The 13,267-nt window shown below is 39.6% G+C and overlaps 1 protein-coding gene and 1 long non-coding RNA gene across 3 annotated transcripts in view; one reads left to right on the top strand and one right to left on the bottom strand.

Moving 5' to 3' along the window:
- The window catches only part of LOC139028136 (uncharacterized), a 58,124-nt gene extending 48,654 nt beyond the window's left edge, over nt 1–9,470 (bottom strand). Inside the window, exon 1 of the long non-coding RNA XR_011480323.1 lies at nt 9,306–9,470. This is a non-coding gene — a long non-coding RNA (uncharacterized lncRNA). The remainder of the gene's footprint in view (nt 1–9,305) is intronic.
- On the top strand, nt 8,454–12,980 carry LOC111967577 (ankyrin repeat and SOCS box protein 5). Of its 2 annotated transcripts, none has more exons than XM_023992701.2 (7): nt 8,454–8,728; nt 10,454–10,533; nt 10,625–10,732; nt 10,951–11,101; nt 11,434–11,568; nt 11,914–12,105; nt 12,215–12,980. In XM_023992701.2, exons 1-7 carry the CDS (start codon nt 8,512–8,514, stop codon nt 12,340–12,342), a joined length of 1,011 nt encoding a protein of 336 aa, XP_023848469.1. In that variant the 5' UTR covers nt 8,454–8,511; the 3' UTR covers nt 12,343–12,980. The 2 variants fall into 2 exon arrangements, with proteins under 2 accessions (XP_023848469.1, XP_023848470.1); XM_023992702.2 differs by lacking the exon at nt 8,454–8,728 and adding an exon at nt 9,462–10,360.
- Nucleotides 12,981–13,267: the final 287 nt, after the last annotated feature.

The following is a 13,267-nucleotide window of genomic DNA, read 5'->3' as shown; positions in this document are numbered from 1 at the left end:
TTATTGTGTTAATTGACAAGTTGAATCAAGTGAGCTACCTCTGGAACAGCTGGGGGTACCTAAGAAGAAAACTGAGAACCACAGACTGATTTAGTCAATTGACCCAAGGTCATACGTGAGTCTTTCACAAGACACCATCACTGACCACAGTAATAGTATCTGTGCAATGGCATAACACAACACATTAGATATACTGGAATGCCACTCTGTCCTGGTTGCAAAAAAAAGCACTGTGACAAAACCACACCCCAAAATAGTCTAATGAGCCACCTCCCCAACATTTTAATTATCACTAAAAGAACAAAGAACCCTTTTGTGAACTTCAAAGAACMAATGAAGAGCTCAAAGGGTTCTTTGAATCATTATGGTTCCACATAGAACAATTACCCTTCCCAAAGAACCCATGAGGAACACACAGTTTGTGTATTTTGTATTTTTTAAATGCAAATTATAGTATTTGAATATACAAAATACATTGGAGTTTACTTCAGGCCAGTGTAATTCAAGTTACAAAATACTCAGAAGTAATTAAAATACATACTGCCCATCTCTGGCTAGAAGACATTCATTAAGTTGTTGGGTTAACAGCACCAGATCTGTCCCTGCCAGCCCAAGAGATCCATGCGGGCCTTTAAAATATTTAGATGTTATTTTCTGAGTTTATGTGGACAGTCCAAGTTGTTGAAATATCACCGGTTAGCATTCTAATCCAAGATGCATTGAAGATGTTCTGGCCCGTGGTGGCCCAATTAAGACACTTTATGTTGGTGTTTCCTTTATTTTGTCAGTTACAGGTACCTCTGCTACATACTGTATTTAGTAATTTGTCATTATCCATTTGTACACTGAACCAAAATATAAACGCAACATGTAACAATTTAAGTGATTTTACCAAGTTAAAGTTCATATAAGGAAATCAGTCAACTGAAATGAATTCATCTGTGAAGCGCACACTTCTCCTGCGTGCCAGTGGCCATCGAAGTTAAGCATTTTCCCACTGAAGTTGGCTACAACGCCGGACTGCAGACAGGTCAAGACCCTGGTGAGGACAACGAGCACACAGATGAGTTTCCCTGAGATGGTTATGATAGTTTGTTCAGAAATTCTTTGGTTGTGTAAACCCACTGTTTCAACAGCTGTCCGGGTGGCTTGTCTCATGAGGCCGGTTGGCCGTACAGAGTGAAGGAAAAGCAGCGAACAAGTGCTCAGCATATGTGGGAACTCCTTCAAGACTGTTGGAAACCATTCCAGGTGAAGCTGGTTGAGAGAATGCCAAGAGTGTGCAAAGCTGTCATCAAGGCAAAGGTTGGCTACTTTGAAGAATCTCAAATATAAATACATTTTGATTTAACACTTTTTTTCATTACTACATGATTCCATATGTGTTATTTCATAGTTGTAATGACTTTACTATTATTCTACAATGTAGAAAATAGTAAAAATAAAGAAAAACCCTTGAATGAGTAGGTGTGTCCTAACTTTTGACTGGTGCTGTATATATACACACACACCACCGTTCAAAGGTTTGGGGTCACTTAGAAATGTCCTTGTTTTTGAATGAAAAGCACATTTTTTTGTCCATTAAAATAACATAAAATTGAGCCGAAATRCAGTGTGGACATTGTTAATGTTGTAAATTACTATTGTAGCTGGATACGGCAGATTTTTTATGGAATATCTACAGAGGCCCATTATTTAGCGTCTGCTAAATGACTTAAATGTAAATGTAATCAGCAACCATCACTCCTGTGTTCCAATGGCACATTGTGTTAGCTAATCCAAGTTTATCATTTTAAAAGGTTATTAGAAAACCCTTTTTAGAAAACTATTTTTCAATGATGATAATACAGCTGAAAACTGTTGYACCTGATTAAAGAAGCAATAAAACTGGCCTTCTTTAGACTAGTTGAGTATTTGGAGCATCAGCATTTTTGGGTTCGATTACAGGCTCAATATGGCCAAAAACAAAGTACTTTCTTCAGAAACTCGTCAGTCGATTCTTGTTCTGAGAAATTAAGGCTATTCCATGCAAGAATTTGCCAAGATACTCCCTTCACAGAACAATGCAAACTGCCTCTAACCAGAATAGAAAGAGGAGTGGGAGGTCCCGGTGCGCAACTGAGCAAGAGGACAAGTACATTAGAGTGTCTAGTTTGAGAAACAGACGCCTCACAAGTCCTCAACTGGCAGCTTCATTAAATAGTACCCGCAAAACACCAGTCTCAATGTCAACAGTGAAGAGGCAACTCCGGGATGCTGACCTTCAAGGCAGAGTTCCAGTGTGTCTGTGTTCTTTTGCCCATCTTAATCTCTTCTTTTTATTGGCCAGTCTAAGATATGGCTTTTTCTTGGCAACTCTGCCTAAAACAAGGACATTTCTAAGTGACCCCAAACTTTTGAACAGTAGTGTATATATATATATATATATATATATATATATATATATATATATATATATATATATATATATGTAAAAGAAAAGTCAGGAGTGTGTCCCGAAGTTCATGGGTTTATTGATCCCATATTGATCTATATCATCTGCCCAGTGCAATACTTTAGTGAAAACATTTCAACTAAATGTATTTTTATTTCAGTGTTTACCAGTATTTGTAACTTGAGTCTGATAATTATCTGTACAAAACAATCTGATAATACTTCCAGTTTCTTGAAATACTTTGCAAATGCAACTTATTTCTATGTGGGAACTGAAATGGTCTGTCTATTCATTATTTTTACATTTTAGTAGACACTCTTATCCAGAGCAACTTACCATCGTGAGTATTTACATTTTTATACTTTTTCATATGAAAATCGAACCCACAACCCTAGCATTGCAAGTGCTATGCTCTATCAACTGAGCCACATCATCACAAACCACTTGATTTCGCAATGTAGTTAATTACTGTATTGTGCATTGTATTTCCTTCATAGTGATGGAAAGTCTACAGGTACAAACATAGATGACCAGTCTATGTACAATACAGTAATATACATTTACATTAAGTGGCTTGTAAGGATGGTAAATTAATACTGTACAAAAAGTGGTTGGTTTCCATGTTATCTGATCAAGAAAAATGTGGATGTTTTGGGTCTTTGCCCATAACTTTGCACCTTTCGATGTAAATGAGATGCTGAAAAAAATAATTGCCCGCACTGCAGAGGTCTATATCGGTCCGCTAATAAAAGACTAGTAAAGGCCCAATTCTGTGGAGATTTTTTACATTTTTAATTCAAGCACCCCTACTTCCCGTGGCTATGGACAACGGAGGGCGCTCTGAGCGAGTTGGTAGGGGCGAGGGAGTGGTTTGAGATTCACTGATTCACTGACTGTAAGTAGCTAGCTAGCAAGGAGGACTCCARTACACAGGAGGCGGTAAAAACTCAGATAATACTTTATATTTCCCTTTTGACCCAAATGTTTAAATCGCAAATCGCATAGACAATCAGTGGAAATTCAGAATATCAAAAGTGTCACACAAACATGAAGATGGGGTGCTCGAGGGGGGGGGGCATTCATGCAGGAACGCCCTGATTTGCGGGGCTCAATCACACACTACTGTTTTCTTTTGCTTAGGAGACAGACCCATCTGATTTTTAACCAACCTATCTTTTAAAGGCCCAGTGCAGTCCAAAACGTGATTTTCCAATGTTTTATATACATTGCCACACTATGAGGTTTGAATAATACTGTGAAATTGTGAAAATGATGATAATTCCCTTTTAGTGTAAGAGCTGTTTGTAAAGACCGCCTGATATTTCAGCCTGTTTTGGTGGTATGGAGTTTTGGCCTTCCATGGTGACATCACGATGCAGTAAATTAGTTAATAGAAAAATAAGAAAGAGATTTCCAAACTTCTCTGCCAATAACAGCTAATTATCAGTTTTCCCCTCATTGGCTGGTTGATCAGAGTACAGCGTGTACAGGTTCACTCCTCTTTCTCTCTTGGCCACATGATCGTTGCTTCCTTGGTGAGCCCAGCCAACTAAACTGTTCCTGGGTGGGAGCTTGCTAAAGAATAGAAAGTATAAGGAAGACACAAGGTTGATGCGAGTCACAAATACATATAATTATTGTTCACCAATACTTGATATTTCTTACAATATACAAAATCAGTGGTGGAAAAAGTACTCAATTGTCATACTTGATTAAAAGTAAAGATACCTTAATAGAACATGACTCAAGCAAAACTCACCCAGTATAATACCACTTGAGTAAAAGTCTAAAAGTATTTGGTTTTAAATATACTTAAGTATCAAAAGTAAAAGTATAAACCATTTCAAATTCCTTATATTAAGATTTTTTTTCCATTGAGAGATAGCCAGGGGCACACTCCAACACTCAGACATAATTTGTAAACGAAGCATTTGTGTTTAGTGAGTGCCAGATCAGAGGCAGTAAGGATGACCAGGGATGTTCTCTTGATAAGTTTGTGAATTGGACTATTTTCCTGTCAAACTTTTGGGTATCAGGGAATGTAGTAAAGTGAAAGTAAAAGTTTTCCTCCAGAGATGACTGTTAGAATATTTTATCAAGGGTTAAGATAAATGATTAAATTATTCTATCCAGAAACTTAACCATTGGGATTATTTGTTAAGGAGGGGTTAGAAAGGAATGTCTGTGTGTGTGCTTAAAGAAAACCGGGCGGGGGCGTGCTTACATTTTTTCCATCCACACCAGCTGCGACCAGGACACGCAGTTTTGGTATTTGGTATTTTATTAGGATCCCCATTAGCTGTTGCAAAAGCAGTAGCTACTCTTCCTGGGGTCCACACAAAACACAATACAGAATTACATAATACAGACAAGAACAGCTCAAGGACAGAGCTACATACATTTTTTAAAAAGGCACACGTAGCCTACATATCAACGCATACACAAACTATCTAGGTCAAATAGGGGAGAGGAGTTGTGCCATGAGGTGTTGCTGTTTTTTGAAACCAGGTTTGCTGTTTATTTGAGAAATTTGAGATGGAAGGAAGTTCCACGCAATAAAGGCTCTATATAAAACTGTACGTTTTCTTGAATTTGTTCTGGATTTGGGGACTATAAAAACACCCCTGGTGGCATGTCTGGTGGGATAAGTGTGTGTCAGAGCTGTGTATAAGTTGACTATGAAAACAGTTTGGGATTTTCAACACATTCATGTTTCTTATAAAAAGAAGAAGTGATGCAGTCAATCTCTCCTCAACTCCTAGCCAAGAGAAACTGGCATGCATAGTATTTACGTCAGCCCTCTGATTACAATTAAGAGCAAAATGTGCCGCTCTGTTCTGGGCCAGCTGCAGCTTAACTAGGTCTTTCCTTGCAGCACTGGACCACACGACTGGACAATAATCAAGATTAGACAAAACTAGAGCATGCAGAACTTGCTTTTTGGAGTGTGGTGTCAAAAAAGCAGATCATCTCTTTATTATCCCATTTTTGCAACCATTGAATCTATATGTTCTGACCATGACAGTTTACAATCTAATGTAACGCCAAGTTATATAGTCTCCTCAACTTGTTCAAACGCCACACCATTCATTACCAGATTCAGCTGAGGTCTAGCACTTAAGGAAKGATTTGTACCAAATACAATGCTTTTAGTTTCAGAGATATTCAGGACCAGTTTATTAGTGGCCACCCATTCCAAAACAGACTGCAACGCTTTGTTAATGGTTTCAGTGACTTCATTAGCTGTGGTTGCTGATGCATATATGGTTGAATCATCAGCATACATGGACACACATGCTTTGTTTAATGCCTGTGGCAGGTCATTGGTAAAAATAGAAAAGAGTAGAGGACCTAGAAAGCTGCCCTGCGGTACACCACACATTACATGTTTGACATTAGACGCTTCCATTAAAGAAAACCCTTTGAGTTATATTAGATAGATAGCTCTGAATCCACGATATGGCAGAGGTTGAAAAGCCATAGCACTTAAGTTCTCAACAACAGTTATCAATTTCTTTCAACCAATCATCAGTCATGTGTGTCAGTGCAGTACATGTCGAGTGCCCTTCTCTATAAGCATGTTGAAAGTCTGTTGTTAATTTGTTTACAGAGAAATAGCATTGTATTTGGTCAAACATAATTTTTGAAATGCACCTAATTTATGAAAGGCGCCAATCGCAATATAAAGTCAAGAGAAGAAAAAGACTGGAAGGAAGAGAGAACTAGAAACGATTCGGTTGACTGTTTTATGTGTGGATTAATTGGCGGAGTACATGACCTTGTCCATTTCAGGTAAAATAACAACTCAATGTTTATATCCCAGGACAAATTAGCTAGCAACAGCAAGCTAGCTAGCTAAATAGGACAAATTAGCTAGCAAGTGCAAGCTAACTAGCTAAATTGCCATAAATGTTTAATGCATTTCAACCTGTCCCCAAATTAATAGAATTGGTTCCGAGTTTGTTTTGATATTTTAACCTGCGTGTCGTGATCGTGTTTGGTGTGGGGGGACAAAATAAATGTATGCACGATGGCGCACGTGCGCAGCCAGTTTGGGTTCCCTATAAGAATGGAAAGAGAGATAGGCCTCTGTGTTCATCTTATCATTTTTCTCCAATGCCAAATCAGCGTTTCTTGATCGCAACAAAACTGTCCATGCTTGCATTCATTAGGAATCTGAGCATGGTACTTTCAAACGTTTGGCCTACCTTTCCACCCCAAACAGAGTAGACCTACCAATGCAGAAAAATGTAAGCTTTAACTGCTGGCTACTCTTCTAGCCTATGAATGTTAACGAAACAATGATATCCCCATGTGTATCGGAGTCACGTCTTTCCCGGGTATTTTACATCTTGTTTGTAGTATAAAGCATCAAAAGGACCTAAGCTCCGTTATAGATCACTTTATATATTAGGATCCGTTTCATTTTCTTCCAAGTCTAAAGCTAACAAGCCTGTGCTTTTTGCCATTTTCTTTAATAAAAAGGTAGGCCTATGGCATACCCTCTCATTTGGAGTCTTGGTTTTAACTTAACAGCCATTCACTGACACAGCAATTGACCGACAAAATCTATGGATATAGCAGCCTGTAGCTTAATTTCCTTTGTCTTATTTCTTAAATAGGAAGAAATAGGCTCCAACACAAAGCCCTCGTTGTTAGCAAAGTCAGATTAAAATGAAGACTGTTGAAATGAATTTGCCTACTTTCATCACCATGAGCTGTCCATTTCCGATTGATTGCTTCGAGTTTCAGCACCACAATGTAAGTTACTCGAATCTGGCWTATTGTGAGGTAAATAATTCGGATAAATAGGCCGACATGGGCAAGAAAATCAATTATAGTAGCAGAAAGCTATCAAAGTTGACCTCCGGTCCTCCTTCTCACTTAACACTCTCCTTCTCAAACTGAACAGAACATAGGCTATAGGRTAGTCCGCGCGCAAGATATTGCATTTTTTGGACTAGGCCTAATAAATTAAATAAATCTGAAGAAGATTTTACTCCCATCATAGCCCTACACAGCACAGCCATTGGTTAAACAGCAAACAAAAAAGTTGAACAGGCTGAGGCTCAGGGTTGTAATATCCATTGCAGTGTGTGATGCAGCCTAGTTTAATTTATACCATCCCAGCAGCTATCTTTGAAATATAACTTTGCTCTGTGCATGCCCTTTGTAGCCTATAGCCTATGGATCATTTGATTGAGACCACACTAAATAGCCTATCGGCGCACTTGATATTGAGTGCCCAGCTGAGAATCAGAGATGAGGGGTGGCAACGGACACACATCAATATATAACCTAGTAAGAAACGAATTCAAAATCAGATTTAATAATTTACATGACCCTCCCCTGGATTAGATTTTCAATTACTAAACCTTCCCCTTCACTGAAAATGAAAAAGCATAACCCTCCCCCATTTTCCTCCAGTTACAGATCTAGAAAAGATACAGTGCATGTCAAATTTTATTTTTTGCATTTTAGCTAGCCCTAACCCTTTATCTAACCTTAATGCAATTCTCCTAACCTTCTACGTTCATTCTCCYAAACTGCAAGTTATCCTAACCTGCTACGAAAGGTAMATTTTGACATAAGCTGATCTCTATATCTAGTCAAAAACCCATGGGCTAACCTATACTGCCCTCTGCTGCATATACAACATACTAAAAATGATCTGTCTTATTTATGTACARTTGGAAATGTAGCCTTGATGTAGGCATTTTCCTTGTTCCTGGATTAAAAGTGCACTCGTCATTTTACCATTCCCCTACTCCTTATGGAATAACTTTATTTTGGACCATATACAGTCTGGTTTACAAGTTGCAATGAATTTAGCCCCTAAAATGCATTGCAACCAAGTGAACACTGCTCCATGCTTWGATTGTTCAAAAAAATATGTATCATGATTACAGGATGATATTGACTTCCGTCATAGAAATGGCACTCCACTGCACCACAATGACAACGAGAGCCACTATTTTAATACAGGCACAGAAACAGCAGCTGGACAATATTATATCAGCTAGTTCAGTGGAGGACTGCTTGAGAGTGGCATATGATCCCCTCAGTAGAGCAGAGCCATGTTCAAAAGAGGGGGCAATATGACAGAGGCAACAGAGAATCCGTTTGCTTCGCTGCATTATTCCAATGTTTACCTCACCATTCTGGCACTGTTCTGCTTCAAGCTCTTTATTAAGATAAGCCTCAACTGCCTCTCCTACTTTTACATCATCAGAGGGAACCGCAAGGAGGCAGCCAGGATATCTGCAGAGTTCTATGATTTTGGTCAAGGACACAGTGAGTACACACATCTCTCAATTGCATTGATTCATTGTAAAAAAAAAAAATATAAAAAAAATGGAACATTGGAATACTGACTATATTGAAATGATTATGCTATTTATATTTGCCGTTAYATTTCGCCTTGTAAACTGAAGAGTTCATATTTAGGAAGAGATTAACTGATGGAATGGAAGGGTCTCTTGTTTTATGATTAGGCTACACACTGAATACTGAGAATAACGCATATACTCACTTTATTGACCTTAATAACACGAAAAGTACCTGAAACGTGACTGTGTATACACAGTACATACTGGTCAGTTCAATTTCTACCCTGCTGTATTAATAGAACGGGACCACGCGGTGCCTCCCCACCCCCTTGCCCTAGTTTCCATTCCTGACTGTACTATAGCTCTCGAAAACCCTTCTCCTTATGTAGGGTTTTCAGCGGTTACATTCGGCCACATTTGGCTCCATGAGAACTACAATTCCGACGCTGTGTTTTAACGTTTAAAAAAGTCAAAAAATCAKCGCTTCAAAACAGTTTTCGAAATCAGCGAGAAATAATCTTTCAAATAAAAAAGACACTTACTGTAGAAGTTGTGCACAGATCCACAAGCTGTGTGGTCCTTCATTTGACAAACTACATTTTTCGGAGCACGCTAGATAGCTAACTAGAACAGGTGGCCGTCTGTGTCGTCCATCTGGCTTCCGTAAACAAGTGATGTAACGTGGAGATATGGCTGTGTGGGAACACTAACCCTATGAAGGTATTTAGAAATGTAAACTTTTGTCTTTAGAAAATTATTTCTCGCTGATATGAAAGATTTTTTTATTTTTTTTATTTTACTAGGCAAGTTCTTATTTTACAGTGACAGCCTAMCCCGGCCAAACCCAGACAATTCTTGGCCAATTGCGCAACGCCCTATGGGACTCCCAATCATAGCTGGATGTGATTCAGCCTGGATTTGAACCAGGGACTGTAGTGACACCTCCTGCAGTGCCTTAGACCGCTGCGCCACTCGGGAGCCCAAGATACATTCCTTATGTTTCCAAAAGCGTACCGCAAGCGTTGCGTGTTAATGTTTAGAGCAAGCGTCAAGGCTCTTAACAAAACTCCCCCAGTCAGAAGATACTATCGTCAATAGTCGTTAAAGCAGTTAGCATCTACGAATAAGGTATGTGTACAGTAGACAGACCTGCAGACCAAAACAACACTTAAACTGCTCAGTGTCAGTGACAGACAAGTGTGCCAACATGCTTGGTCCATGGAAAGGGAGCACCAATGCAGCAAACAGAAACACAAAGTAAAATATTGTTGTGCTTCATTAAAGGTCAGCGATGTAGTTCACATAACTTTTGTTTCTGACTTACAGTGGCTTGGTCTTTGATTGCTACATCAAGCAGGTTATTTCAAGATAACTTGAAACGAGAGTCAAGCGATTTTACGGCTATTCCCAGTGTAGACATATTGGCTCAGCATATACTCATCCCATGATTGGACTGCATGGAACTTTAGTACTTTACCTCAAACTAAGAGAAAAAGAATACAACATTTTCAGCAGTGTTATAGATCAGTGATATGGAGGGAGGCAACAATGATGACAGTCTGGAACACATCTGGCGTTATTCTGGATATTGACCCAGGTGTGTGTGTTTGCCTAATGAAATAGAATCATTCATCAAAACTATAAGACTTTAAGTTGTTATGAGTGACATAAGCATTTATGTTTGCTGCAGGGTCCTGGGCAGACCGCTCACCCTTACATGATGCTGCATGCCAAGGTCGTCTCTTCGCTCTGAGGAATCTCCTTTTACAGGTGAGCCAAAGGTAATCCAACTCAATTCAGTGTGTGCACCCACTGCTTACCTTCTGCAATGTACTATGGTCGTGTTCTGCTGCTCCCACAGGGCCACAATGTAAATGCGGTCACTATAGACCATGTGAGTCCTCTCCACGAGGCCTGCTTTGAAGACCATGTAGCATGTGCCAGAGCTCTGATCGCTGCAGGAGCCAATGTGAGTCACTGGAGAAGATACAGTAATAATCAAGAATAGTATATTTTTTATTTTTTATGAAACAATAATAATTATCAGTAAACAATGAATTAAGAAATGTGTCAATAAGGCTTCTGAAAATACTTCTTGTTCTCTGTAATTTGTTATTTTTCCTCTGCCCCAAAATGGTGCTATGTTATTCAGCTGAGCGGTCAGAGTTAACATGAGACTCTGTGCAGGTGAACATCACCACCATTGACGGGGTAACTCCCCTGTTCAACGCGTGCTCAGTGGGTAGTGTATCATGTGCAGAGGTCCTCCTGGAGAACGGGGCCAAACCCGAGGCGCTGGTATTTCAGCCCTCGCCCATTCACGAAGCCAGCAGTAAAGGTATGCTCAGTACCTGTATCACTCCAACATCCTTATCTTAATTCATCTAGTACAAACCTTGAAGTATGCTTCACTGACCTTTGGGCTGTATTCTAACTTGGGATTGAGGCAAATACATTAAACTTAAAAATCTGAATCAAAATGTCACCAATCAGAGTAGAGTATTTGACGTAACAGTGCAAGTTTGAGATACACAAACATAATTCAAGTCAGAGTATGTCCCATAATGCTTAGAGGACATTACGGGTGCAGAAATAATTAGCTAAGACACACACCGCAGTAATCGGAAAGTCGATCCTAATGACTTCCATGTATGTGCCCATTGTGGGCAGGCAGCAGTGAGTGTGTGGAGACTCTAGTCAGATGGGGAGCAGATGTGGACTTTGAAATTCCTCACCTGGGAACGCCCCTCTACACCGCCTGTGTCTCTCAGGAGATAGAGTGTGTCCGGAGGCTGCTGAGGGAAGGTGAGGCACATGCACCTCTTCTCTGCCAAAGCACCATAGTATGATGAGAGAAGGAGTGAAAACTAGTGGTAAGATTATTACTGTCTCCCAAAGTAGTGAAATGTACAGTATATGTATAACACTCTCACTATGCAGTAGTAGCTTGGCCTTGGTGGGATAGCTCGGAGCGTCTGCTCTTTTCTACACCACTAATATGTTGCACCCACCTGCATCAAAGTGCACACAAGTCTAAATACATCATGTTATACAAGCGATAGAGTACTTAATTCCTGTAACTGAATGACCAAGGACTATTAAATGTGTATTAAATCCATAGTATGCTTACCTTGGTTTCCCTCCACGCAGGAGCAAATGTACAGAAAGGTATATATATGGAATCTCCCTTACATGCTGCCGCTGAAAAGGACTGCACAGCCATTGTTAAGCTGCTGTTGGACTTCGGGGCAGATATCAACGCCAGGAACATGGCGTACCAGAGACCTGTGGAGGCCGCTCCCCCCAGCAGCCTGACAGAGGGGTTCCTTTTGGTCTATGAGGGTAAGTTCTATAGGCTTATCCAGTCATCTTTTGAAATCTGTAAATTCCTATAGCCAAAGTCTCGTAGTGTTTTTTTAACAAAACCATCATATGTTTTTTCCTTTTTCAGCCACGCCCCAACCACTGAGTCAGCTGTGTCGACAGCGCATCCGTGACTGTGTGGGCCGCGACAGGTTTCACCTCGTCAACCATCTACCCCTGCCCAATCCCCTCAAGAACTACCTCCAGTACAGATGATAAGCAGAGAACATCACAATTTCATACGCTGTGGTGGTGGCTTCTTCCATGTTGTCAATCATTCATGGGAACTCAACAGCCTGCAATGGTTGAAGGAGCACTTTTGACACAACTGGCACTTTAAGGAATGAAATGCATACTTGATATAGCTTATACTTGATTTTAGTGTGGTTCACAAGATCAAATGCTCAAATTTGGGATTGGAGCAATGACCAACAACCATGGTTTGCTATGAACATTTTCAAGGGAGAGATTCATGTAAATCCAGAGCTCAATTGTTAAACACACTTAGAAAATGAGTGCCTCTTTTCACTATTTAGTCAATAAAAATGGCTGGCACATATGCTCATACTGTACAATAGCACAATTTAAAGTGCATGCGTTTTATGAAAAAATTTGCTTAATTTTGATTATTACACTATAATGGTTTATCACCTTGTTCTGTGATTTACGTTAGACCTATGCATCGGCAAAACTTGAAATTCACCAAAATCCTTACCATTATGGAGAACAATTCACTCATGCATTCATATCCTCCAAAATATAGACATACATTTGATTGCTTGATGTGTTTTATTATGTGCAATATCATTGTCTGAGCTGCAAGCTATTATCTTATTAAAACGCTTTGAATTCAAGGTTTAGTTTGCATTACGCAAGTCTTTCAAAAGCAAGCTGCTTTCAGTGCGTGGCAACATTTTCCATTTCCAGTGGGTTGCAACAATGTACCTTCCCGTGAAAACATTCACTTTCCCGGGAGAAAGAAGTAGGGCCGTTGCCATAGAACTGTTGATCAACATGTGAAATATATCATATGGGCTAGTAAGCAGGTTAACTTAGCTAGCTCGTTAACCTAAATATTTCTACAGACTCAGTATTTTATAGCAACAACTTTAGCTAAATACTGAATTGGAAAAGCAACAGT

This window comes from Salvelinus sp. IW2-2015, linkage group LG8, assembly GCF_002910315.2.
Source record: "Salvelinus sp. IW2-2015 linkage group LG8, ASM291031v2, whole genome shotgun sequence".
Taxonomy (NCBI): Eukaryota; Metazoa; Chordata; class Actinopteri; order Salmoniformes; family Salmonidae; genus Salvelinus; species Salvelinus sp. IW2-2015.
The sequence above is the reverse complement of the archived record's forward strand: the minus strand, read 5'-3'. Positions and strand labels throughout refer to the sequence as shown.